Raw genomic sequence first — 26,656 nt, 5'->3', positions numbered from 1 at the left:
CTTACAAAGATTTGAGCATGCAAGTACTTCCTTTTACAGGCATTTGACATTACTTATCTTGCATAATTTTAGGATATATCCTCTACTCAGCATGAGGGGAATTTTCCTGTTGGACTTGCTGCCCCCAAGTTGACAATATAGCCCTGTGTTTGCAGACTTTGGGCTTAACATTGGCTGCAATATGAGCAGAGGCTATTTCCTGCCAGTGATTGAGCCTTCGCCCCATATCAGGGATGATCTTATAGCACCGTCAAAGGAGCAAGACAAGAGAAGAAGTGTTTCTTCCAACCAAGAGGCATGAAAAACATCCAGAGAGGCCTCGATTGCATACTAGGGCCAGCTGTGAGAGCTCTGGGCCTGGCTCTTTTTCTACCTTGAGGAAAGTAATCCATTGTGACACTGGAGGGAATTCAGAAATACAAAGATGTGCCCTGCATCTGAATCAAGAGCTACTGTGTTGATTTCCAACTATAATTGGACTCAGCCAAATCTCTCTGCCTCTATCTCTCTTCTTTATTCAAATGCAAAAATCACTAAACTACTAGAGACACTCGTTTCCAGGTACTCTTGTGGGTGTAGCCTTGGAGTGTTTGAAACCCATTTTTTGTGATGGGCTCCATTTCTCCTGCCTCTCCCCCACTTTTTAAAACTTTATTTTTAAAAACTTTGCTTAGAGGCCAGCAGGACAGGACAGTGCTGAGGTCCTGCCCAGCCATCACCTTAATTTCCCTAGGCTAGGGCACCTATACATATAGATTACATTGATCCCCACTGGGGTTTAAAGGGACAGCACACAGCTGCTGACTCACTTGTAAAATGGGCAGAGCGATGTGCGCACGGCATTATTGCTCTTCGACCCCTTCCAGCAAAAGTAGTTTCCAACAAACTCTTTGACTCTCTCGAGTGTTTTGCGTTCGCAAGAGTGAGATTCAGCTCCGCAGCCTGGGGCAAGGAGAAAATGGTCTTAAGAGCTGGCATTCATTGCCTGAGATCGAAAACTTTATGCACCCCAAAAAAGGGAGCACAGTAAAACATTAAGAGCACATTATTTGCATGAGAAGGCTTCAGTTTTCATCCCTGGCATCTCCCGCTGAAAAGATCAGATAGCAGGCGACAGGAAAGCCCTTTGCCCAAGACCCTAGGAAGCCACTGCCAGTCAGAGTAGAAAATACTGGGCTAGATGGACAAACCACTTGAGCTGATATGAGGCAGCTTTCTGTCTTTCCTGGACACTTGCTTTTCCGACAGCAGTGGCAGGGAAGCCAAGCACCATTTTGAATTTCCAACAATACACCCCAATACTTGATGTAGCTACTGCCATGGGATAAAACTAGGGAATCAACAAGGTGGGCAGTGGAGGGAAGGGAAACACAGGACACTTGGCTAGGTAGCACCCCCTCTCTAACTTGAAGCCAACCCAAGGTGTTGCCCAGCCTTCTGTATTGCCTACTGTGATATACAATTATAAAGGGTCAAACTACACCTAATAGGCATTGCATAGCATGGAACAAACTCTGGGTTTTTGCTGTTGTTGTTAATTAAATTAAGAGGTGTAGGGTGGGGCAGAAGTACAATCCCTACCATAAATACAGTGCGCATTGAGGGGAGGCTTGCCTTCCCAACTCCAATCTAAAAGGAAACTGCCCCTCTCCCATGGCTAGGGCTTCAGATTAAAAGTATCGCCGGGGGGGGGGGGGGCGACTTCCCTTCACTGTCTGTGTTGCATCCAATGCTACTATTCCGCTTCCAGAATGTAACTTCCCTTCCTCTACTTGGCATCCCCCCGCTCACTTCCTTAAAATCTTCTCCAGAAGGTTGGAAAACAGATTGGGGGTGGGGGGCGAGTCCCATTGCTCAAATGGAACTCCGCCTGCACAGTGTTAGATACCACCCACGACATTTGCAGCAGGACCAGCATCCCACCACCCTAATGCTTTAATTATCAAAAACTGAAGACATTGCTACACACTCTACATTAAATGTAACATGCAGCTTCATTCTCTTAGGCATGTGCAGGGATGGCTTGGCAGTGTTTGAGGCACCACTCCTGGAGTCTCCCTTGCTGCCTTCAAGCTCTCAGGCACAGGCAACCCTACAAGCCAAAAAACGGCTCTACCCTTATTCACCAGACTTTGAAGCTTCTCTTTCTCCCTCTCTGTCTGGAATTTCTCTTCCTTCCTGCCTTCTGATAAACAGAAAGAATGCCCTAGATTAGAAAAGCAGCCTGGAGGGAGAAAGGACAAATGAGGCTTTGGGCACAGGAGCACAAAAAAAAGGCCTAATGTGACAGCTAGTGCCTAAACAAAATAGATGGCAAGACTTGTTTAATCCGTGTGTACATGACTAAAAACCTTTTTTTTACCAGGAAATGCAGCACTGCAGACGGCAGACTCTGTAAGGGTGGTATATAGACCATTGGAGGCGTCATCAGCATCTTCGGCAAAGAGGATGTGCCATTCGGCCGGCTCACTGGCTAGTGCCTGCAGTTCTTCCCATCTGCACAGAAATCATTCAGCACAACCAATAAAGCACTGCAGTATGGCAACAACGTAATGACAATGGGTGTCATAATGAACAGGGAAGGGCTATTTAAAAGAGCATGGTACATGTATAGATGTGTGTGAAACTGAAGCCCAATAGCACCCATTGCTCTGCTGTAGTTACTACATTTTCCAAACACATTCTTTTTCTGTTCTTGCCACATTTGCTTTAACAAAAGATTTTCTGACACACATCCTTGCCACTATACCAATAGCAAATGGATGCATGCAAACTTACACCTTTGAGCTTTATATGCATGCTCAATGCAAGGAAAGGGAAGGACCTTTTTGATAGTGGCTCCTGTGGAGTTGGCTCCCCACTAAGGTGTGCCTGGCCTCTTCATAATGCTCTTTTAGAAAGCAAGTCCAGGCTTTTGGAGGCGGCATAGGAGTCCAGTTTTTTTTTAAAAAAAAGTCAAATTTTCTTATAGACTGGTGGATAATTTAATGTTTTGTGTGTGTGTGTGTGGGGTTATGGAATTGGTTTGGTATATTGTTATATTTATTATATTGTTTTCTTTTCTTCATTTATTGATGTAAACCTCTCTGGGGCCTACAAAACTCTGGGATACAAAACTCTTAAGCAAGTGCCTAAAACTCTCCCTAGCGATGGATTTCTAGAGTGTGGACCACCGCTTTCTCTTCAACTCTCTAGCCTGATAAATCTCACTTCCACTGCAAGCCTTTTCTTCAGTCACTGGTACTGTAGTCAATACGTAATGGAGCACCCCTGGCTTCTTCCCACTCTAGACTAGAAGATAAACTTACCTTGGGAAGCTGACTCCCACAGCAAACACAGCAATCCCCCTTTCTTTTAACTGCTTGGCTGGCACTGCCACATTGCCCTGAGATCTCCCATCAGTTAGGATGATAAGGATTTGAGGTATGGATGAGTTTCTGCCCCCAGAAAATCCTTTCCGAAGAATGTATTTCAGAGCAAGTCCTGTTTCTGTTCTCCCACCTCTGAGTTAAACAGAAGAAGAATGGGGATAACTTAACACTGCTCTCTGCTTCGTTTCCAATAGAATACCTGCCATTTGCTCAGGGAAAATGCTAGAATACAGAATATGGTTTGTTTGGAAAGTCAACAGGTGATGGAAACTATTACTGGAATAAAGCAGGGCTGTATCACAAAAGTAAATACAATATTGATAAAACAGGTGCAACACACACAAATACGCTGTTTGACAGCAAAAAGAGAATGCATTCTACCTTTCCAGCAGGCAGGACAGCAAAGAGGAGCAAAAAATGTTTTGAGATGGTGCATGTTCCTCTTAAATGTAATCTCTACTTCATTCTTCTCCTCTTTCCCTACAGTAAGTCTTATCCAATAACCCATTACTATCAAGTGGGTAATTATCAAGTGGGTGATTACTACACATTACATATGTACAATGAAATCCAATGGCCCTTCTCCCACATGAGAAAACCTCACAAGCTTCTAGAGAGGAACATTAATACTCTCCACACGCCACTTCTCTGGTCTAAATTGCCCCGTCAGGGGGTTCAAAACAAACACTTGTCCTGTGGTATTTTCTAATCAGGGATGGGGAGCCTGTGGCCCTCCAGATACTGTTGGACATCAATTCCCATAATCCCTGACCACTGATCATCCCCAGGGCTGATGGGAGTCGGAGTCCAATAACACCTGAAGGGCCACGGGCTCCCCATCCCTCGGCTCAGTTCCCCCCAATTCTTTTGTCTGCTTCACTTCCCTCCCTATTGTAATAACAAACTCGAGGCTGCAAAGCAGAGAGGAGAGGGAACACATAAAAAGATCAAGATAAAAGGGAAGTCAGGAAGGCTTGCAGGTGCCTTGGTTTCCAAAACAATGGCCAACTGAAAGGCACAAGGGGAATCTCCAGCCTGGGTGGGGCAATCTTATTATCTTCTGGTTTGTTTTAACACAAAACAAGCTACTTCTCATAGAGATAGATCTGAACCTGGCACTCAGGGTGAGTGCATGTATGATGCATGTTCATCTCTTGGCAGTCATAAGAGAAAGTAATGACTCGCACACAAGGAACAGTCACCGCACCCAACGGAGGCAGCTCACACATGCAGAGTCATCGGATACCAAGTTGTATGCCATGATTCATATTGTCCTGCTTGAGGGGGTTGCTGTGCTACAAAGATTTCTAAAGAGCCACTGCAGGTGCAGTTTCCTCTCTGCCCCCACACTTGCACTCCAACATCTGTTAAATGTTAAGTTGCAGATGTCCAAGACATTAAGTGCAGTTCTGGGAAGCCCCCTCGGATTTTACTAGCTGGTCACTGGATCTATTAGCCAAGTATTTTGGCTGTCACAGGGTTTTTTGTCTTCTGCTGTGAGAAATCATGCTTGACATACAAAGAATCTAGACTGCAACAAACACAAGGAAAGACTGGAAATGATATACAGTGTGGTAAAAGAAGTGTGCTGGTGGCAGCAATACCACAATGCTAACACTTCACATAACTGAAGAGGCCATCTAAGGTGAGAATTCCAGAATGGTCATATTCAGTATTATACTTTCTTGCATATTTCCAGTCTCCACCTCCAACTAACTCTGTAACAAAACTGCCTTGATTATCTCCATCTGTTTTCTATGCCTGTTGTGGGAGTTTGACCATTTCCAGTTTAGTTTTCCCCCCTAAAAATGACCCTTATTGTGATTTCTGTATTTCCTTGTGTATTCAATATTTGATCATAATCATACTTTGTCCTGCCTAGTTCTTTTATCTGCACACTTCTCTTTGTACCACCCTATAATTCTCAGTTCTCTAAACTCCTGCCAGGGCTGGCTTTGATCTTTTCTAGCTCTCTCCTTTATTCCCTTCCTTAAACGTTCTCTCTCTTGAGCCACATGTCAAGAACGCATCAGCAACACTGCAGTAGAAGTCAAATCTTCCTTAGCCAGCTGCATTTTGTCATTGCTTTGCTTCCATCTTCAAATGACTCTAAACTCTTGATGGCTTTGATTTTAAATGCTGCAGAGGTTTTTTAAAAAAACAAAACAAAACAATTTCTTAGATCCTGTGCAACCAGGGCTGTTTTTCAATTGAGAAGATGGAAGTTCCTTTCAGTCAATGAGTTGGCAGGCTCTTGGATTTTAGTTTACCAACCAAGCCAGGAATGTCCTTTCCACATTGTTTGTTAGGACAAAATTGACACACGCATACCTCACATTCATATGAATACCTGCCTGTGAGGTGCTGTCAGTTTGTCAGCAGAAAACAGCCTAATCTTTGTTTTCTGGAACTGTGTTTTCTTGGCACTAACACCCAGAGAAAGGAATGGTATACCCCATAAGTGATGTTGAATTTGCATGCAAGGGATTAAAAACAATGTGGCAGGTTGCTTATATTTTTCATGCATCTTATAATCAAGAGAGTGATATTTGTGAAGCACAATGGGCTTGGCCATGAAGGAGGACACTATGAGAACCAGAATCACTCTATAGATATTGACTCACAGCCTCATTGTACTAGCGGGAATCCTTGAATTGGCTTCTACTAGCGGAATGAGGTAGCTGAATCTGGCACACATTGGTTGTTATACATGTACTTCTAAACTGCTTAAAGCCTAACTTGGCATTAAGAGCCACAGACAAAAGATTGTGGAGAGGGAGGGGGAGAACCAAGTGGCCATGAATGAAGACCTTCATATTTTCCAATTCTGCCCTCTGAAGTGGTTGCTGCCATCCTAGCTATTTTCGCCAGTGATGTCTTTTAAGCTAAAACCAGGATTTACCGGCAAACTGAAGGACGTTATCTCTGCTGGAGCTGTCAACGTTCTCTTCTCAGCATTAAAAGAATGTCAGCACATGTCTAGATTCCAGATATTCAATACCATTTCACAGCCTCTGCTTTCAGTTGCACTTCAGAAGTGGTCAAAGAGGAATCGGGGGTATGCTTTTCATACCCTGTCTTCTCTTGAAACATTAACAAGCTCAATCCAGTCCCACAACAGCCAGAGAGGAATCCCCCCTTAGCACAACAGTGGCAGGTGTAGGTGCATACTTGGTGTCCAAAATGATCATGCAGAGGGAGGACTGCATGGGAGCACTGGAGGTGTGAAGGTCTTCCTGGCGCATAGAGTGTCTGTGTGCACATGTTGGGGTTTGAGGGAGAAGGGGGAAACTAAGCTTCAAAGTAAGTAAAAATGAGGAAAACTGGAAAACTGTATCTAAATACAGGTGAAACTCGGAAAATTAGAATATCGTCGAAAAGTGCATTTATTTCAGTAATGCAACTTAAAAGGTGAAACCAATATATGAGATAGATGCAAGATATGTCAAGCCTTTATTTGTTGTAATCGTAATTATTTGTCGTTAGGCGGGTCAATTATAAATGGAATGTAATTAATAAAATGTAATAGTGATGTTTATTTTTATTTTTGTATTATTGTAACTATTTGTTTTATTACTGTGGAATTTCCAAAAGAAAGCATTTGTAAAAATTAAAAGAAAAATAAAAAATAATAAGTTGCATTACTGAAATAAATGCACTTTTCGACGATATTCTAATTATCCGAGTTTCACCTGTATTAGGCTACACCATGTTATGGGGAAATATATATGCAAAAACAGCACAAATTAGCCACTTAGAGACCTCATGTCTATCCCTGGAGGACAAATAATAATAATAATAATAATAATAATAATATCCTCAACACACATCTACATCATTCATTTCTGGAATACAAGCAGCGACTGTCTTAGGTGTGTCTGATATGTGCATGACATCACAAAATGGGGTGTGGAACAGAGGAAGGTGGCCTCGCCAATGCACATGGAGGTCCAGAATGTAACCGCCACACAAACCAGTTGCTGCCTGTACACTAGAAGGAATTCCAAAGCTAAGGAATGGCCACCCAGAACAGTTCCTTATAAGTCCTTGCTGTACAGTCATACCTCGGTTTAAGTACGCTTCAGTTTGAGTACTTTCAGTTTAAGTACTCCGCGGACCCGTCTGGAATGGATTAATCCACTTTCCATTACTTTCAATGGGAAAGGTCGCTTCAGGTTAAGTACGCTTCAGGTTAAGTACGGACTTCTAGAACCAATTACACTCATACTTCAGGTTAAGTACGCTTCAGTTTAAGTACTCTGCGGACCGTCTGGAACGGGTTAATCCACTTTGCATTACTTTCAATGGGAAAGTTCGCTTCAGGCTAAGTACGCTTCAGGTTAAGTACAGACTTCTGGAACCAATTGTGTACTTAAACCGAGGCACCACTGTATATGAAGGTTGTCACCAAGAGGCCATCTCTGATTCACTGTAATGTTTGTAATCTCATGGTCTTAAGCACACTTAGGGGGTGGCTGGCTGTGTGCCTTTGAATACTATTTTGCTTGGAATCACATATAGGGAAAGTGCTGTCACACTCAGGTCCCACTTATTGGCTTCCCATAAGCATCTGGTTGGCTACTGTGAGAATAGGAAGCTGGATCCATGCCCTTGGCCTGTTCTAGCAGAACTTTTGTAGTTGGTGACCCACACTCTGATTCTTAATACACCCCCTTGGAAATAAGACCTATTGGATTAAACGTAACTTACTCCCATGCCAGCGTTTTTGTTAAGACTGGAATGTTAGACTGGCATTTAAACTATTTGCACCATGGGACACCAAATATGCCTGGATTTGGAAAATCAGCTTAAATATAAATATACCAATTAAGTTAGGTCCCAGGAAATGATCTGGAGGTACATGAGGCTATCATATTGCTGAAGCTAAGCAGGTGGTCTGGTTGACAGGAAACCAGCTGGGAACCAAATGGATGCCCCCCCCCTGGATTCCATAAAATAATGAAGTCAGGATATAAATTAATGAATAAATCATTAAATATTTCATTCACAACATTGAAAGTAAAATGTTCCAAATACAACATGAACATGCAACTATCAGAATGAAGCTACGGTATTACTTGCCAACTACTTATTTTAACTTCCTTAATAAGAACTCGCACATATAATAACTCTTACTTGAACACAATCTTCCTGAGTTTGTCTTTTATCTCCTGCTTGGTGAAATATGCATCCAACGGGAACTCCAAATGAGGAGTGTTGCTGAACTGTATTGCTCCCACTCTGACCTGAAAGGGGAGGAAAAGGTCAACAAGGCGGATTTATTTTTATGCAGTTGCTACCACTCCAGGAATGCTCAAAATGGCTACAGCAAGAACAGACATGGAAAGTGAACTAGCAAACCCCATAAACAAGAATTCCCCAAGTTGCCTATATTCTTCTACAGACATACACAACATGCACAACCCTACACAACATGCATCTCCCAGATTCTACACGGCACCCAGTGAGTGGAATAAACTGGGGGTGGAGGGTGCTCACCTTTCCTGGATTGATGTCCAGAGCATCACAAAGCTTGATTGCTAAGTATTTTGACCTTTCAAAGCTCCCTTTGCCAATGCTGTAGGATCCATCGAACAGAAACAAGACATCAACTGGGGCAGAGCAATTCATTACTGGCAGAAGAGAGAGGTACACACAGTAATAGTGTTAAGAAGTCAGGTTGGCTGGGAGGACAGAAGCAGGAGAAGAGGACTGGCGGGGGGTGGGGTGAAGTATACATGCTGAAAAGAAACCAAGGATAACATTCCCTATAATACATTAGCAAGTGAGGGTCCAGAAGGGAATAAGAATTCAAACACAAATCACCATTCATTAAACAAAAACTCACTACATTACGCTTCTTTGTTTTGTTCCCAGTTGCTAAAGTTTTCAGCCTCAGTCTAGATCACGAGTGGGGAACGCTTTTCAGTACAAGGGGCACAGGCAAAAATAGGCAGAACAATACCTGAAATTAATCTCTGTACTTTAGGCTGGTTTTATCACACTCACACACCTCCCCTGTCCTCTGTGTGGTGTCTATAATCACAAGCGATCAGGATCTAACCATCATCACTCCAGCCATTCCAAAATCCAGGAAGTGGGAGAGATGATAATATTGGATGTAGCCATATGGTGACATGTTGCAAGCAACTGTCTTGCCCTGCGGTTCCAAACGCCAACCCAAGAAAGCCTTTAAAGCCAGGGATGAGGAACCTGCAACTCTCCAGATACTGTTGGACTCTGATTCCCATCAGCCTCAGCCAGGATGACCGATGCCCAAGGATTATGGGAATTATGGGCCAGCAGCTTTTGCAGAACCACAGATTCTGTATTGATCCTTGAAGCACATCCCTAGTAGGGTCAACAACTTTCAGGGTCAAGCCTTAATATTCCCCAAAGATGGATCACTCCTCTATGTTCAACTAACCTCATTGGGTGTGTGTGTGTGTCATAGCATCATAGAAACTGCAGTCTGAGAGGAGCAGAAGTTATATCTGCAATACTAGCTGCCATAAATTACTGATTAATCATGACTGCCTATGCGCCAAAAGGAATTTTCTCTCTCTCTTATTATTTAAAGACACAAATGAGATGTCGTGGAGCTTCTTTTGGCTTTACAGCTTTGTTAAGGATGATTTAGGTACATTGCATTCTGCCTGAGGGACTTGGCATTAATGATCCTTACAGTCTCTTGCGGCTCTAAGATTCTATTAAATCCATAAGTTTAAACACTTGTGGTTTGCTTGAAACAAGTTTCACAGAGTCAGTTTCATACTAGCATCAGGTTTTCCTGAGACCATGTCCTGGTGTTACCTGAGCATGCACAAACTTGCCTGCGAGGCAATTACTACAGTTGCTGGGAGTGTTTGTGTGCCAAGGTAGAAGCTTCAAGTTGTCAGAGAGTTGAATTAAGCCAAGGTTGTCCTTTCATTTTACAGGGAGGGGCCTGTGAAAATGCGCAAAGCACAAGCATGCCCTTGGAAATTTGGAAAACATTTGTTTCAGTCACTGTAAAAATTCTGCATCCCTGAAATTAGTCTTTTTTTAAAAGGAAAGAAAAAGGACAACGCTGATAAATAGGGAAAAAGAATGTCAGCAAGTAAAGGCTGCTTCCATGCCACAGCACTCAAAACAGTGCACAGAAAAGCTATGAGATTCAGTTACTAAAAGCCCAACTACAGCAGAGACAATAGGCAAAATCAGAAATGGAATCTTACAAATCATATTCCCCCAGGCTATACGGGCCAAATTCCATTAAATGTGGGAGAAATCTAAGATCAGCTTTCCTAGAGTTTTTATTGCTATGTTTTTTAACAGCAGCAGGGCCGGCCCTACGGCCAGGCTGGGTGGTGCAGGGCACCACGGCGCCGGCCCACCAGGGGGCACCGCGAGCTGTGCTCGCCCACCACGCTGGGAAACGGGGCGGGGGGCGCCGGAGGGATTCGTCACACCATGGCGCCAGGGGCACTTAAGACGGCCCTGAACAGCAGCCATGTTGTCTTAATTTTGATTACAACAGTGACACCAAGATGCTGGTCCTGCCAGCATTTCCACCCTGCCCAGTGTTCAATCTACATCTCTGAAGCTGCTGTGTGCAGTAGAGGAACACAGCTTTTTATTAGCCTTGTTTACTTAAAGCAGATGATGATGTTCTCAGTTATCTGCCCTCTTGTGTCTTGTTTCTCCCCCTCCCCATTTTAATTTTTAATGATTGCTTTGTTGTTTCTTGAATGTTCTTAGCTTCTCAGAGTCCTACTCTGGTAGATGTAAAAGGTGGGGCACACATTATTCTAATAAAGTAACAAAAAATGCCATATTTAAGGAAAGAGTTAAATCGCCTTGCTCCATACTGCTCCAGTCAAATTCAGAGTTCCACTATCATCTGCTTTTAAGTAAAAGCAAACATTGGGGAAGCCAGTTATGAACTCCCTACATCCTACAGTGGTTACCTTGACATCAGAATGACTCGACTTCCGAAGGTTTTTACTTCCGAAGTCGGCAAACCCGGAAGTCTTTTCGCCGCCGCACGTTCTGCGCCTGCGCAGAAGCGGCGTACACGGTCTGCACATGCGCAGAAGCGCAAAATCGCACTTCGACAACCGAAGACTTTGACTTACAAAGAGTGCCGCGGAACGGATCGCCTTCCGCCTACAGTCGAGGCACCACTGTATATTTCTGTTTGACCGATTCCAAGAGACCCCTTCACATGATGGCCCAAACCCTGTCCCCAGCTCCCTGTACCCTATGATTTCTATGCATGTAGGGTTTTATTGACCTGGACTACCCATCATATAGGATTGTACTTTGCATAGAGACAGTGCTTTTTCTGGGGGGACACAGGGGTAGGCATACCCCCAAACATTTTGTGTATCTAAAGTGAGGGGCAGTATTTCCATATGAGTAGGAAAATGAGAGTACCCCTAAAAATAGTTTTTTAGGAAAAAACACACTGCATGGAGGTCTGCATGCATAGGATCCCTTGCTCAGACTTCCAGATTCAACTTGTGAACAGTAAGAGGCTGGAACTGCACCATCTGTGAATGGGACCAGCGCAGGGGCGTACCCAGGATCAAAGCCAGGGGGGGGGCAAGCCATGGTCATTCAGGTTGTGACATTTCAGCATGGAAAAGGCGAATGAAACCAAAATTTTAAGAAAATTATATATAATTATAGCAGAGGATTAAAATGCATTGGGGTTGACCCCCTCTTCCCCTTGCGTTTTCCCCCCACCCACCCACCGTGGTCTCCTGCTTCAGTCTCCCAGATTTTTAACAGCTTCCTGGCTTTGTTCCACCCAGCCTTCTACCACCGCAGTATTTTAATTTTTTTAAAAAAAAAAAGACAAAGGGGGGGGGAAGGTGAGGGAAAAGGCTCCCCTCTCAAAAACAGTCAGACAAGCAGGTTTCAATTTAAAGGCAGCCCATTCCAGCAGTCAAACAACAGTGACAAAAGTGGGAGTGGGGGGGGTGAGAAGTGGGGTAGGTGAGGATGATAAGGAGGAGATGAGTAAAGGGGGGGATTTGGTGTATAAAATGAAGAGGGGAGTCTATGTATTAAAAGTGGGAGATGGGGTGATAATAGTGTTGTAGAAATGTTGATATTGGGGGAGGGGGAAGGGGGATTTTTTTAAAAATGAAGTTAAAAAGTAAAAGTAATAATAATAACGGTAAGAAAAAATGTGGGAAGAAAAAATTTAAACGGTAAAAAGTATAGCTAAAGGGGAGAAGAAAGAGATGAGGAGGGATGGGAAATAAAGTGGTAATAATACTAAAAATATTGGTTAAAATTTTTAAATTATCTATAGAAAGGAAAATGCATGAGGTTTTCACTAGCAGTTGCTGCACTTGTGATATTATTATAATTTGTATAATAAATTTCTATATATTTAATACTAATATATGTTATTTTGGAAACTAAACACATAAATTTACTATTGTACTGTGAAACTGTCCTGTGAAAGAGTTCTAGAAAAACAGCCAGGCCACTGGCCAATTCTCCTTTAAACCAAAGCAAAACGTCAAAATAATAAGTATTTAAGTTAAAGCAAAATTAAATTTTAAAACACAACAATGTTGTCAAATGTAAAACAAGCCACTCAGATCAAGGATAAAGCAAGCTTCGAAAAGCAATTATTGCAAGCATGGGAACTAAGATAGATAGATAGATAAATAAATAAATAAATAAATAAATAGAGGAACTCAGCAGTACCAAATGAGAAGCAAATGAGAAGCTATTATTGTTGCAGACACAGGATCTTCAGGGGATAAAGTAACAATGTGGCCCTGATAGACCTTAAGTACCCAGCAAAGAGATAACAATGTGGCCAGCTAAGTACCCCGCAGAAAAAAAAACAATTCCCAGCCAAGAACTACAGGTAACCAAGGAGTAATTAAGATATGCAGGGCAATCAAGCAGTACTGGGATGCTTGGAACCTTGAATCGGCTTAAAACCAAAACAAAATAGTTTTGTCAACTTGCATTACGCCAATCAGATTTAAAGTCGCTGTTTTAATTCCCAATAAAGATGCTTCAAGGTTAGGGAAAAACCAAAATCAACTTAAACTCTAATAGCAACTTAAAAATGAATCGCCAGTTCTGAATATGTGCACAGTTGATTAAAAGTTGTAGGAATCCAAAAATTAAAGGAGGCTGAAATACTAGCATCAACACCCCCCCCCATCAATGACGCAGAGGAGAGAGCAGCTCCTGGCAAGGAATCCCCCAAAGCAGGGAATCCCCCATACTCAAACAGCCGATTTTAAAACAATGGGCAAAGCAGGGGAAACCCACTAAACACGAAAGTAGCAGACTTAGGGAGGGGGGGCAGCTGGATTGAAGGAGGGGAACTGCAGAGATCCCTTGAGATAAAAGAGGCGGGGAGGCAGCAATCAGCAGCACAGAGCAATTAATGCGAGCCCAAAAGACCTTCACAGAAAGAAGCGTGAACAGTCAAACAGTTAGCCCCCCCTCCCCCACGCTCAGCTGTGCTCACCCAGGCTTCTCCCCCCAGCCACAGCCGCAGAGAGGAGACGATGCAGATCCGATGAGGTGCAGCAAATAGGGTTTGAATGCTGCCGCGCAGGCCAAAATGTAGTCAAACCCCACCCCCCAGCCGGCCCTATTGGCCAGCAGGGATAGGCTGGAGCAGGGGGCTGAAAGGAGGGGAGGGGGAGGGGAGGCCACGCAACTCCTCCCCACCGGCCTCTGCTCTTTTTACAGTGGAAAAAAGCGCGCGCTCAGAGGCTGTTTTATACCAGTTTTTTATATGCCTTCTCCCCCCCCCCTTTGTAGCTTCTAGAGTAGGGCAGCTGCCCTAACTTGCCCCGTGGACCAGCGGTATGGCCCAGCTGCCCCTCAATGCAGGGGAAACCCCCCTGCAGATAAAATGCATTAGGGGGACTACAAGAAGCATTTAATTGATAAAAGATTTTGACATTCAACAGGCATAGTGGGTCAATTTAAATCCTACGTAACATACATATTATGGTGTACTGTATTTGTTTTCATAGCTGCCCCCCTTAAACCATTGTTACCCATCCTAACGCCTCTGATTTTCAAAAACAACTAATTTTTTTTTAAAAAAGTAGGACCAGTTCATGCAGCAAGGAATGAGAAATTTGCATTTTTAAATAAGGCAGCCTTGTATTTATTCTTGATTTCCTCTCTCTTTTACTTTCTCTTCCAGGACAGCACATCATTATCCCCTTTGGCTTCGATTTCTGCCTAGTTAAAAAGATTTGAAATCAGCCCCCCCACCCTAAAAACAGATTAAAAGGGATTGAAAGTTTTAAAGCATTCCACTGAAAGCCACTGTGTCATGTTATACAGTAACCTTGTTAATTCCTATCTGGCAATAGTCCACTGCATCCCTCATTAAACGGTTGCTGGAACACTGAGATGTTTCAGCAACAGAGGATAATACTGTAGCTGAAATTAATCTGCTAGGAAAAAAGAGATATACTCAGAATGCACAGCCAAAGGTGTCAAGCACAGATCCCTACTAACAGAGAAACACACTATTACTGGGTATAAAACATACTGTTTCCACAGGTGCTCTTCTCCCCAAGTTCACCTCCCCACTACAGCAACTGGTCTTCTGGCTTTCTTTATTGATTGGTTTACTTATCGTTCAATTTATTTCCCATATTTTAGACCATATTCTCTCTGCAATCCGCAAGAAAATAAATAAAATACAATATTAAAATCCCGGAACAAAACAGATAAAGGGCAACATTTAAAACTTTTCAGCCTGCAGATCAAGCCAGCTTGGCAGCATAAATGTAGAATGAATTGAACAACCGACATTAGGAGATCATAGTCGAAGATCAGAAATTCTTTTAAATACCTGGGTGAATAAAAATATGTTGATCACGTAAGGAAGGGTACAAATCTGCAGGCGGGAGAACTAGGCATTGCAATAGCTTTTTGTGGAACAAACAAAAAACACTCACGCTGGCCAGCTGCTGAAATTTTCTCAATGGTTTCCTGGCTGACGTGCAGTTCTTGGATGCTCCATGACACACGTGCTGTAAAATCAAGTTGTCAACACAGTTAACCAGCTAGTACCAAAATATTATAACAGAACCTCTTTAAAGCATAACTTTCAGATGATTTCCATTATATATCAGCATAGGGACAGGCAGCGGCGGAACATGCCCATTGGGCACCCAGGCAGCGCACATGCCCTGCGCCCAAGGGCAGGGCCAGCCGGGCCAGGATGCTCTGCGGGGCCTCTGAGGACTCTGACTCCCTCCTCCCACTTAGCCGCCCTACAGCTGGGGGGGAGACAGTTTGGGGCAGAGCGGAGCCTGCAGGCACCCAAGCCACCACGTAACTCCCAGGAGAGATGCATGGCTCGGGCACACTTCAGGCCTCGCAGTGAGTACCGCCCGCCACTTTGTCACCCCCCTCAGTGGTGACACCCAGGGCACATTGCCCCACTGCACTCCCCTTCCTCCGCCCCTGAGGACAGGATAGCTTGTGTGCTGTCTCTTTGGCACCCCTTAAAAAAATGCAAATGGTCATACGATAAGCACAATAATCTAGCTTTTTCAGCTGTAGAAAGGCTACCAAAGGTACGCAAGACACAAAAGAATACTAGGCAGTATTCAACTAAATTTTACTCTTGAGTAGACCCACTGAAATTAATAGTAGTCATGATCATTAGTTTAAATGGGTCTACTCTGGGTTAAATACCACCCACGTTGCTTCAACACTGAACAAAATGTTATGGAATTGACGGAGCTGACTTAAATCTGACTGGTAAGGTAAAGGTAAAGGGACCCCTGACCGTTAGGTCCAGTCGCGAACAACTCTGGAGTTGCGGCGCTCATCTCTCTTTACTGGCCAAGGGAGCTGGCGTACAGCTTCCGGGTCATGTGGCCAGCATGACTAAGACGCTTCTGGCGAAACCAGAGCAGTGCACAGAAACGCCACTTACCTTCCCGCCGGAGCTGTACCTATTTATCTACTTGCACTTTGACGTGCTTTTGAACTGCTAGGTTGGCAGGAGCTGGGACAGAGCAACGGGAGCTCAGCCCGTCGCGGGGATTCGAACTGCCAACCTTCTGATCAGCAAGCCCTAGGCTCTGTGGTTTAGACTGGTATGAGTGTATAAATTGAGTAATTTCCTTACAGTTGCAAATATTTTTTAATCATTTTAAAACTTTACTAGGTCACAGCATAAAGTTTGTTTGATGGGGTTCACTGGAGTTTTGTGGCTCACATATTGGTAGGTCTTGCTTGGGCCCTCCAGACAGATCTTGATAAACTACAACAGGCACCCCCAAACTGCGGCCCTCCAGATGTTTTGGCCTACAACTTCCATGATCCCTAACTAACAGGACCAGTGGTCAGGGATAATGGGAATTGTAGTACAAAACATCTGGAGGGCCGAAGTTTGGGGATGCCTGAACTAGAACTTTGAGATGGTTTGGACATAATGCCAAGCCAAACTATGGCATATGAATGTCCTAGCATACAGGGTCCCAAAAATAAGATAGCAGCTAGTTTTTGCTGTTCCTACTCCTGTTGAGATGCTTCCAAGTTAAGTTTAGTCATCCAAACCTGGGCTTGTAGTTTGTCTCCAGCAAAACAAATCACAAGCCCAGGATGACACCCTAAACCAAACCATGAGTAAGCTCGCAGCAGCACAGCAACAGGAGAACCAGAGGAGGTGTGAAGCAAGTGTGTCATCTCCTCTCAGGGAACTCTCACCCTCCTGTGTGTTGCAGTAAGCAACGGTTTGGCTAGCAACAGTTTGGCTAGGTGAGTCAGCTTGATTCCTGTTGCTTTGAGACAACATGATCAGAAAGGATTGTGTGGCATGTTGTAACTTAAAGAATGAAGAGAGTGACCTGGTTTTACACCATTCTGGACACCACACAAATGCTGTTATAAGATTTGTACCAATGATATTGCTCATTTTCTGTTCATGTCCAGCACAGTGTATGATTTGGTCACACATCTGTGTGGAGCTGATGCACAAGTATCATACAAATTTGTGCCTAAGTGAATGCAGCCTTCTTCCTTATTCTACAACCATCACCAACATTCTCCAGATTTTGCAGGACATCACGTTCCACCCACGCCCATTTGCCTTGTAAACTCACCTTGGGAAAACAGGAAAATGCAAGTGGAGGTAAGCCACATCAAGAGGCTCATGATGACAGCACTGTGGGGTAAAAAGGCATGTATTATTTCTAGGAAAGGTGCTAAACATATTATCTGACTTTTAAGAACCTGACTATCAAAGGGTATTAATGGCATCTGGTGCACACTACACAACTGCAAACAGATCCATTTTCTGATTGTACATCACACACCAGCGCCATTTAACTTTATGAGCTACTTATAAACCTCCTTATGCTGCTCTAAACAGCAATGACATTTTTGCATAAACAAAGATCTGGCCTCTATCTAGCTGGCCAGTGCCCAAGTTTACTGTAGCTAAAATTTTCCATTTAAACTGTACATGGAAACTATAGTTTGGTGACGTAAGGCTGCCATGACTCATTGGTAAGTCTTGATCTATTGTTTGTGAATCATGTGCTATGCTATATATATATGCCCCATCTACCAACTCACAAAGCTTAATTGGAGCTCCTCGGGTTCAGCACTGTTTTTCCATAGCAAGCTTTACTCTAGAATCCTGGGAAGCAGCATATTAATGCCTACGGATCAGCATCACTTGCTGAAGATAGACTAGATATATAAAGAATGATGTCACACAGTACTGTATAGGTCTATCAACGGAGGCAAGTATATCTGAGCCTGGCTAATACCTAATGGAAGGCCAGCTGAGAACTCAGCATTTGCTACATCGAGCTCCTTGGATACAGCCTGAGATAGTGATTAATATTCTTTCAGGTATTTGGCCAAAGGTAATTTTAAGCAGTAGAAACATAGGACTGCTGGTGTTTGGCCCCTAAATCTTTCCAGAGGCTTTTGGGATGCCCTGGAGCAGGCATCCCTAGACTCCAGATGTTTTGGACTACAATTCCCATCTTCCCCGACCACTGGTCCTGTTAGCTAGGGATCATGGGAGTTGTAGGCCAAAACATCTGGAGGGCCGCAGTCTGGGGATGCCTGCCCTGGAGCCTCATTTTCCTATGCCATATATCAGGCATCCCCAAACTTCGGCCCTCCAGATGTTTTGGACTACAATTCCCATCTTCCCCGACCACTGGTCCTGTTAGCTAGGGATCATGGGAGTTGTAGGCCAAAACATCTGGAGGGCCGCAGTTTGGGGATGCCTGCCATATATGAACCAAGGTGGTTCTTTGCATCTACAGACTGGTTGTTCAAGCAGAGCACGTTTGAAAAGGCACAATCGCCTTTCCTTGCCAACTACAGTCCATGTCCCTATGTCAGAGGTCATATGCTTTCTAGGGAGACTCAAATCCCACCACCTCTTATTTTACTAGTTGAATACTGGAGATTTGCCTGACACTTGTATACCTAGTTTCTTATATTTTAGAAACATAATTAATGCTCAAAGGGCTGATTCTCTACAGGACAGGTCTTTCTGTTTTTAACCCAGGGATGGAGAAGCTGTGGCCCTTCAGATGATGTTGGACTCCAGTTCCCATGGCCAACGGCCAAGGAGCACAGGTGTTGTAGTCCAACAACAACTGGAGGGCCTCAGGTTCCCCATTACTTGTTTAACCAAATGAAGGTGACAACAACAACAACAACAAGTTCCTCAAATAGCTCTGGTTCCCTCTTTCTCCAGTCTATCTCCTGGTACATGCCAGTAAGATAATGATATATTTCTCCACTCCCCACAAATGCACACTCAAATAACTCCAGAACTGCTTGACTGTAAATTCCCAGAAACACATGAACAAGTTCCCACTTGCCCTGGCAGGTGAGTCGACCATGACGCTATAGCACAAAGTTTTGGGAGATAAGGGTGTTTTCATCTCAACTTTAGATCTCAGGTTTCTCAAGGGAAATTATTTCACCCAGCTGCCCCGCTTTACTCTTTCAAAAGAAAAACTGAAAGCAGCAAACATAGCATGCACTTATGAATAAACTTATTAGGAAGTACTTACAAATATATGTATCACTAAAAGGGTCTGAATGTTCACAGCTGTGAATGGAACAACAGCTGTGCAAAAGTTTTAAAGGAGCCTGAAGTGCATTTATAATACGTATTAATATTGCATATATATATTATATTATTATAAACACACATGGCCAAACTAGATATGATACCTTAAGTGTGTGTTTTCCCTATTTCTATATAAATCAGGGATGGGAGTGTCTGCATCTAACCAAAACAACCACCAAGTAGCGGGCAGGTAAGAAGAATGCCTAACACTGCTACTGCTCGAAACAAAATAAAAAAATTCCTTCCAGTAGCACCTTAGAGACCAACTAAGCTTTTATTTTGCTATGAGCTTTCTCATACCAATGGTCTCCAAGGTGCTACTGGGAGATTTTTTTAAATTTTGTTTCAACTATGGCAGACCAACACGGCTACCTACCTGTAACCACTACTGCTGTGCTCCATTTCTTTTAAGCAGTCTACCCCCAAGCCCAGCTCTGATATGGGCATAAAAATAAATGCTTAAGCCAGAAAGGGGCTCATAACTTTGTGGCCCTCTGGGCCTCTTTCTGGCCCTCAGAAGTCTCCCCCTGCCACACCTCTTACTTGTCCTACTTTGCACTCCCAAGTACATTTTCCTGGGTGAAATGTGGCCTCAAACTTCTACTTGTTTGGATGATGGTTAGAGAGGTGTAAATGAGCGTATGTGGAAACTACATACAAATGTAACATTTATATTCATTTCTCCACACACTTTTGTCTTTGGCCCTGCCCACTCCTAACATGTGCCTCCCTGGAAGGTTGCCCAAAAGGAAACATGGCCCCTGGGCTGGAAAAGATGACACCCTCACCCGCCCCCTTGGCTTAAACCTACAGACAGTGGCAAAACAAGGCAAGAGAAGAGCAGGTTTTGCTCCCCTCCTCAATGCACTCTATATTCGTGCAAAAAGTAGATTCCACCTCTGAGTTATATGTAAATAGGGCACCACATCTCTCTGAGACATAACTGCCTCATGTGTCTAGTCTGGCCTTATCCATAACTTGTCTTTGAGGGGTAGTCACCAAGAATGCAGCTGAAGGGGAACAACCAAGAACAGAGATGCTCTGAGCTATAGTCCTTCTTCCCCTTTCCGCAGAGAACCTGGAATAAGACCCATTCAAAGAAACAGGGAAAAAATGGAGCTCTGGTGTTTTACTAAAACTTGTGGCTTCCAAATCATAACACTGATGGAAAAATGTGCTGCAAGTCAACTGGGCAAAATATGCATCACTGTACAAAGAAGGGTTGATCAGTTTGTGGTAAGTGGAGTTTGAAAATGTAGCCTCTGAGATGTAAAACCAAAAGCACCAGTATATACTTTTTGATACTACCTTCTTCATATGTTGACACAGAAGATTGGACATTAATGTCTGTCGGTAGTTTAGTGTTCAAGAGCTGCAACTTTGGTATAGATTTTTGATTCTTAAAAAAAAAAAGAGCACTGAGAAGGATTAGGACAATTATCAAAGTGTGTGAAGGAGAGGGGGTTTCAAGCCAGCTCACACAACCCTAAGAGATGATGTGGAATAAAGTATGAGCAGACAAAGTGCCCATGCAAATGTTTCACCATGTCACAAGTTCTTGCTGTTTAGAACACACATTATAACTTTCCTAACGCAAATGTTTCCAAAAATGATGAGGCAATGAAATATATAACCATAGATCTGCTTCACTCCATGCCCAAACTCAGCCCATGCAACCAGATTTCAAAAAGTCGTGCAGAATGGCTCCTTAAGTTGATACAGTATTCAATCTTATTGTATGCCGCTTAATAAAGACTATTTTGTAGGAAGCAACTAATGTCAAATAAAACAAACAACTCCTCCTTTCTGCTTTTGGTAGTTTCTGTGTATGTTTATTATTACCTAAGAATGACAGGCAGGCAGTTATACACACTAAAACAAATCCAAAGCACCTAAAAGTCTGAGCATCATATGCCTAAATTCAACTCACATTCTTACCGTAGCTGGGTGAACTGATCCTACATTTGCCAAGAGGGCAGGCATGTAGGTGACTACATATAATTCTAGCGATTTTGCTTAACTCTTCTCCCCAGAAGACATAATCATCAAAATAGTTGAACTGTATACTTGCCTAGAACAACAGGCCCTTCAACAAGTGTTGCCAAAAAAAGGGGTGGGAATAAATCATTAGAAAGTGTCAAGCAGTAGGTACAGCTTTAATTAATTACTGCCTCCCTTTTGATATGGATCCAACATAAAACAAGCTGGCTCATTAGGCTTGGACTTCAAGCCCTCCTACTTCTCCTTGCAGCAAGAGCCTGAAAGAACACTCATATAATAATGGAATCTTAGAAATAAATCAGACTTTTAAAAAGAATCTGGTGGTTTTAAAGGGACCTATGTCAGCATTATAAAGAGCCGGTGCAACAAGTAATACAAGCTTTCGTGCTCTTTTTGCAGATGCAGATTATGGCTGCATTTATTCTAGAATCAGTGGAGATTGAGTTAGTTGTTTTTTTCTAAAGGAGTCTACACAATATCTAGTGGCACCTGCCCTGTGGAACGCCCTCCTACCAGATGTCAAAGAGAACAACAACTACCGTGTTTCCCCTTTTTTAAGACACCGTCTTATAACTTTTTTTCCTCAAAAAAACACACGGTGGCTTATTTTCAGGTGGTGTCTATTTTTTTTTTATTACCACATAAGTACCGGTATGGTAAAGCAATCTACAGTACATTTATCCAGGGCTGTCTTAAGGGTGCTGCCGGCGGGGCTGGAGCTGTTGCTCAGAGGTGCAGTGTCCAGCCTCGCCTCTTCCTTGGTGCCCTCCAGAACTGCGCCTATCACTATATCTTATTGCCAAGTCTTGCGGGGGGCGGCGCGGAAGTGACACCACCGGCTTGGCCACCTCCTGCGATGCCAGAATGTTCCCAATCAGAGGGGAGGCAAAGCGTGGTGTCCAAAAGCCCCCCCCCCAAGAGCTGGGTCTCTGAAGGTTTGTAAGTCCTACATACCAGATCCTCCTCCAGGAGAAAAGGAGAGAGAGAGAGAGATTATTCAGAGCCCACCAGAGCCACTCCTCCTCCAGATTTGCAGTGGGTCTGTTGGCAAAACGAGACGGGGAGGGGATGTCAGTTTTTTAAAAAGCCAGAAGGTGAAGCCATTCTGAACCACCCTATGGCCATAGAACATCTGTAAGCAGCATTGCCCAGGAAGATACCATTACCTTCCCCATTGGGCAAATGTACACCCAACTGGAGCCACTTTATGCTTCCAAAAGCATGAGAGAGAGAGAGAGAGAGAGAGAGAGAGAGAGAGAGAGAGAGAGAGAGATGTGCACACGGGGGGGGGGGGGAGAGAGAGAGACGCGCGCGCAAACACAGAGAAACAGACGTGCACACGGGGGGGAGAGACGCGCGCGCAAACTCACACAGAGAGAGAGAGACGCGCACGCACACAGAGAGAGACAGAGAGAGACGCAAGGGGAGAGAGAGACGTGCGCGCGCACAGAGACGGACGTGCACACACACACACAGAGTGCGGCGCTGCTTTGCGCTTTGTCGGAAGCGGCGGTGGCTGCAGCGTTGACAAAGCACGAAGCAGCACCGCACTTAGGGGAAGATGCCAAAGGAGGGGTCTGCGGAGCCGAGGCAATGTGTGAAAGGGACGGATGGTGAGGAGGAAGCGGGGAGTGAACCGAATGGGGCTTTAACACGCCCGCACGCGCAAAAGGGAGGCTCGGAATGTGGAGATCGTTTCTCTTAAAGTGCCGCAAGTAAAGAGCCTCTCTCTCTTTCCTCCTGCCGCTCGTGCCCTTGGTGCTCCGTGCGGCGCTGCTTCGCGCTTTGTTAGCGCTGCAGTCGCCGCCGCTTCCGGGCGCCGACCTGACCCGGCAGGCTTCCTCCTCCTGCCGCAGCCGGCATTGCAGGAGCTGGATCCTGCTGGCTTGTGCCCTCGGTGCTCCGTGCGGCTGCTGCACGCTTTATCGGCTGCTGCGCAGCCGCTTCCGGGCACTGACCCGACCGGGCAGGCTTCCACCTCCTGTAGCGGCCACCGTGCTGGGTCCCACTAGCTGGCTGGGGCACTTGGTGGTCTTGCTCCGCGTGGCACTGAAGTATGGCTTATTTTCAGGGTATGCCTTATATGTCTCAAATGCTTAAAAACCCTGCCCTGGCTTACTTTTTGACTATGTATTAAAAAAGGGGAAACACGGTACCAGACTTTTAGAATACATCTGAAGGCAGCCCTGTTTAGGGAAGCTTTTAATGTTTGACGGAATACTGTATTTTAATATTTTGTTGGAAGACGACCAGAGTGGCTGGGGAAACCCAGCCAGATGGGCGGGGTTTAAATAATAAATTTATTATTATTATTATTGATGTACTGCATATTCATTTGCCCCGTGAAAAGTGCTTCTTAAGACATTCTGAAAGTCAAAGTTAATTGCAGACTGATTCTGCAGAGTTTGATTACCCCACAGTGTGTCCAATTGAAAACAGAAGTAGATTGTCCAGGCAGTGGGGAAGGATGTGACACTGTGGGTGGGCGTATGCCAAGACTGCAATCACCACTGCCTTCTACATTCACTTTGGGCATATGCAAGTAGGAAAAGGCACAGACAGCCTAGTCAAGGGGACAGGTTTCAAACATGTATCAAGTAACCACACCAAACTTTGTAGACGGCAGGATCGAGAGTCAATATAGACTGAAAACACCATGCTGAGGATGAGCATGAACAATTCTGAACTGAGAAAAGCTACATTTTTGTAATGCAAATTGGTTAGTCTTAATTTTAGACCGGCCGACTAACTGCTGATTCCTATTTACATTTACTGGTACAGTATTACCATTTTAGCTGAAGCAAGAGACCAACTTATTTTAAGCCTTCTAATTGAATTAGATACATCTGCTATTACAAACCATGAAAGCTGAGGTGGAACAGGTGAGTCAGGGAGGCTTACATTTGCTCTGCTTGACAAGTTCTAAAACTCTTGAGCAAAGAGTTCATTTGGTTCAGATAGAAAGAACCACTCAAGAAACAGGCCTTTATTGCAAGCTCCTGTCACAACCAAAATATGCATAAACAATTTGGAATCCCCATATTATCCCTGGAAGGTCTAGTTTTACACATGTATATGCTATTCCACAGCTATTTAATCACAACTCAGCTTGGATCTTATATATTGCTTTGCTCATTAATCAAACTTTGAATGAAGCCAAAATTGTGGTCCTGGTGGGATGTTGAAATGTATTTTTTGTTCATTTTTTGTGTTGAGGTAAACACATTCAGCATCACGAGGTAGCCAAACTGCGAGCATGTGCTGCTTATTCCGATAATAGTCTGCTATTGTATGACAGCTTCACATGGTGTTTTATCCACATGCGCACAAATATTTTACTGTGTATATCACACAAAGATTGATGCTACTTACTACTGCATGTAGAAGTACTGGTAAGCTCATATTTGTGGCTGTAAAATGGGTGGAGTAGGTCCAAAGATTCATAATCTTCACAATGAAGCAGGCAAGCAAAATGAAGAAAGAAGCTTATTGATACTTATGCTGGAGACTTATGTTGGGATCTTATGCACTCCCATGTTGGGCTTACTTCTGAATACAGTGATACCTCGGTTTATGAACACAATTGGTTCCGGAAGTCTGTTCATAAACTGAAGCGAACTTTCCCATTGAAAGTAATGGAAAGTGGATTAATCTGTTCCAGACGGTCCGCAGAGTACTTAAACTGAAGCATTCATAAACTGAAGCGAACTTTCCCATTGAAAGTAATGGAAAGTGAATTAATCCGTTCCAGATGGGTCTGCGGCGTTCGTAAACCGAAAATTCGTAAACCGAGGTGTTCATAAACAGAGGTTCCACTGTAAACATGTTTAGGGCTGTGCTCTTTCTTTCCTTATACAAGAACTAGCCTGATAACAACTCACGAATGCGAGTTTAAATGTACTGTATATCACATTTAAAATGCCTATTGAGACAAAAGATGCAGAATTCATGGCTACAGATACTTACACACTTAATGAAACTGGAATCATCCAGGGCTAACAGAAGAGCAATTAAAGAGCAAAATGGTGAGCAGGTGCACATCTTGTTTGGTGAGTCATAATCATCGATCAGCTGATAGCAATCTGGCCTATATTTGCTACCTTTTGATCATAACAAGGCCTTGAAAGCCCTTCAGGAAAAATAAACGAGATCCTACCCCAGTAGACTACTGTCATGCACACCCCCACTAAACCATCCAACCCATAGTAGTCAAGACATGGCCCTTGTTTTACTGTGCATACAAGCTGGTCAATTATTTGTGGATAGTAAGTTTGTTGGCATTGGTCCAGCTAAAAATCTTACAATGGGCCACTCACTCCCCAACGCATTCTGCCACAGAATCGCCCTACCAAGACCCATGAAAAATATATAAATATCCTTAAGGCATCAATGCAATTTTTGATTGATTAGGTCACGAGAAAAGAGAAACTGATGAACTGGTAGGGAATATAAAGATAAAGAATAGACTAGGCTTACATTAAAGGGAAAGGAATAAATTTTGTTTTCCCTTTGCACATCTTATATAGGACCATTTGGTGGGACTGGCAAATAGGTTGTTCTTCCTAAAGTCCCCCATGCCACTCCAATGTCTCAGGCTTCATGTCTGTTCCAGGCATGTTACCTGTTCCAGACTTCTAATTGGCAGTGCCCTGGTTGAATCTGGAAACTTGGGCTTACAATGCCTATACTCTAACACAGTGTTTCCCAACCTTGTGCCTCCAGATGTTTTGGGACTACAACTCCCATCATCCCTAGCTAGCAAGACCAGTGGTCAGGAATGATGGGAATTGTAGTCCGAAAACAGCTGGAGGCACAAGGTTGGGAAACACTGCTCTAACACTACATCCCTTTCCTTGTTCTGGGGGCCACTTTTCTGCCTTACTTCACCATATTGACTCATTGTTCTGATTCAGTTAGACCAGCAGCTACATTTTTCGCAGCTGCTCCCAGAAACCTGCCCCTGAGAGGCCCTCAGCAAAGCAGATGAGCACATGTCAGTGATAAGATCACGCTGTGGCTGCATTTGCAGAAAGGGGTCCATTTTATTTACAGGTATGCTTCCAGGAAGCTGGCGCGGTTCCTGAGGCACAGAGATAGACAATGGAGATACATATCTCCCCATCTAACTGCATGGAGTAGAAACAAGACACTGCTCCCAACCCAAGAAAAG

At 43.8% G+C, this 26,656-nt stretch overlaps 1 protein-coding gene across 3 annotated transcripts in view; it reads right to left on the bottom strand.

The window, feature by feature from the left end:
• The window catches only part of VWA2 (von Willebrand factor A domain containing 2), a 39,833-nt gene that overhangs the window by 11,531 nt on the left and 1,646 nt on the right, over positions 1-26,656 (bottom strand). For all 3 annotated transcript variants that reach the window (XR_004693638.2, XR_009557600.1, XM_035132526.2), the window contains exons 3-9: positions 17,483-17,544; positions 15,323-15,397; positions 8,871-9,004; positions 8,508-8,617; positions 3,309-3,503; positions 2,363-2,496; positions 810-942 (exon numbers count right to left, since the gene is read on the bottom strand). Coding sequence is in view for 1 of the 3 variants with exons in the window: in XM_035132526.2 (XP_034988417.2) it covers positions 810-942; positions 2,363-2,496; positions 3,309-3,503; positions 8,508-8,617; positions 8,871-9,004; positions 15,323-15,397; positions 17,483-17,534 (833 nt within the window). In the remaining 2 variants the exon portion in view is untranslated. The remainder of the gene's footprint in view (positions 1-809; positions 943-2,362; positions 2,497-3,308; positions 3,504-8,507; positions 8,618-8,870; positions 9,005-15,322; positions 15,398-17,482; positions 17,545-26,656) is intronic.

This window comes from Zootoca vivipara, chromosome 5 (assembly GCF_963506605.1).
Source record: "Zootoca vivipara chromosome 5, rZooViv1.1, whole genome shotgun sequence".
Taxonomy (NCBI): Eukaryota; Metazoa; Chordata; class Lepidosauria; order Squamata; family Lacertidae; genus Zootoca; species Zootoca vivipara.
This window is presented reverse-complemented; position numbering and strand designations above follow the sequence as displayed.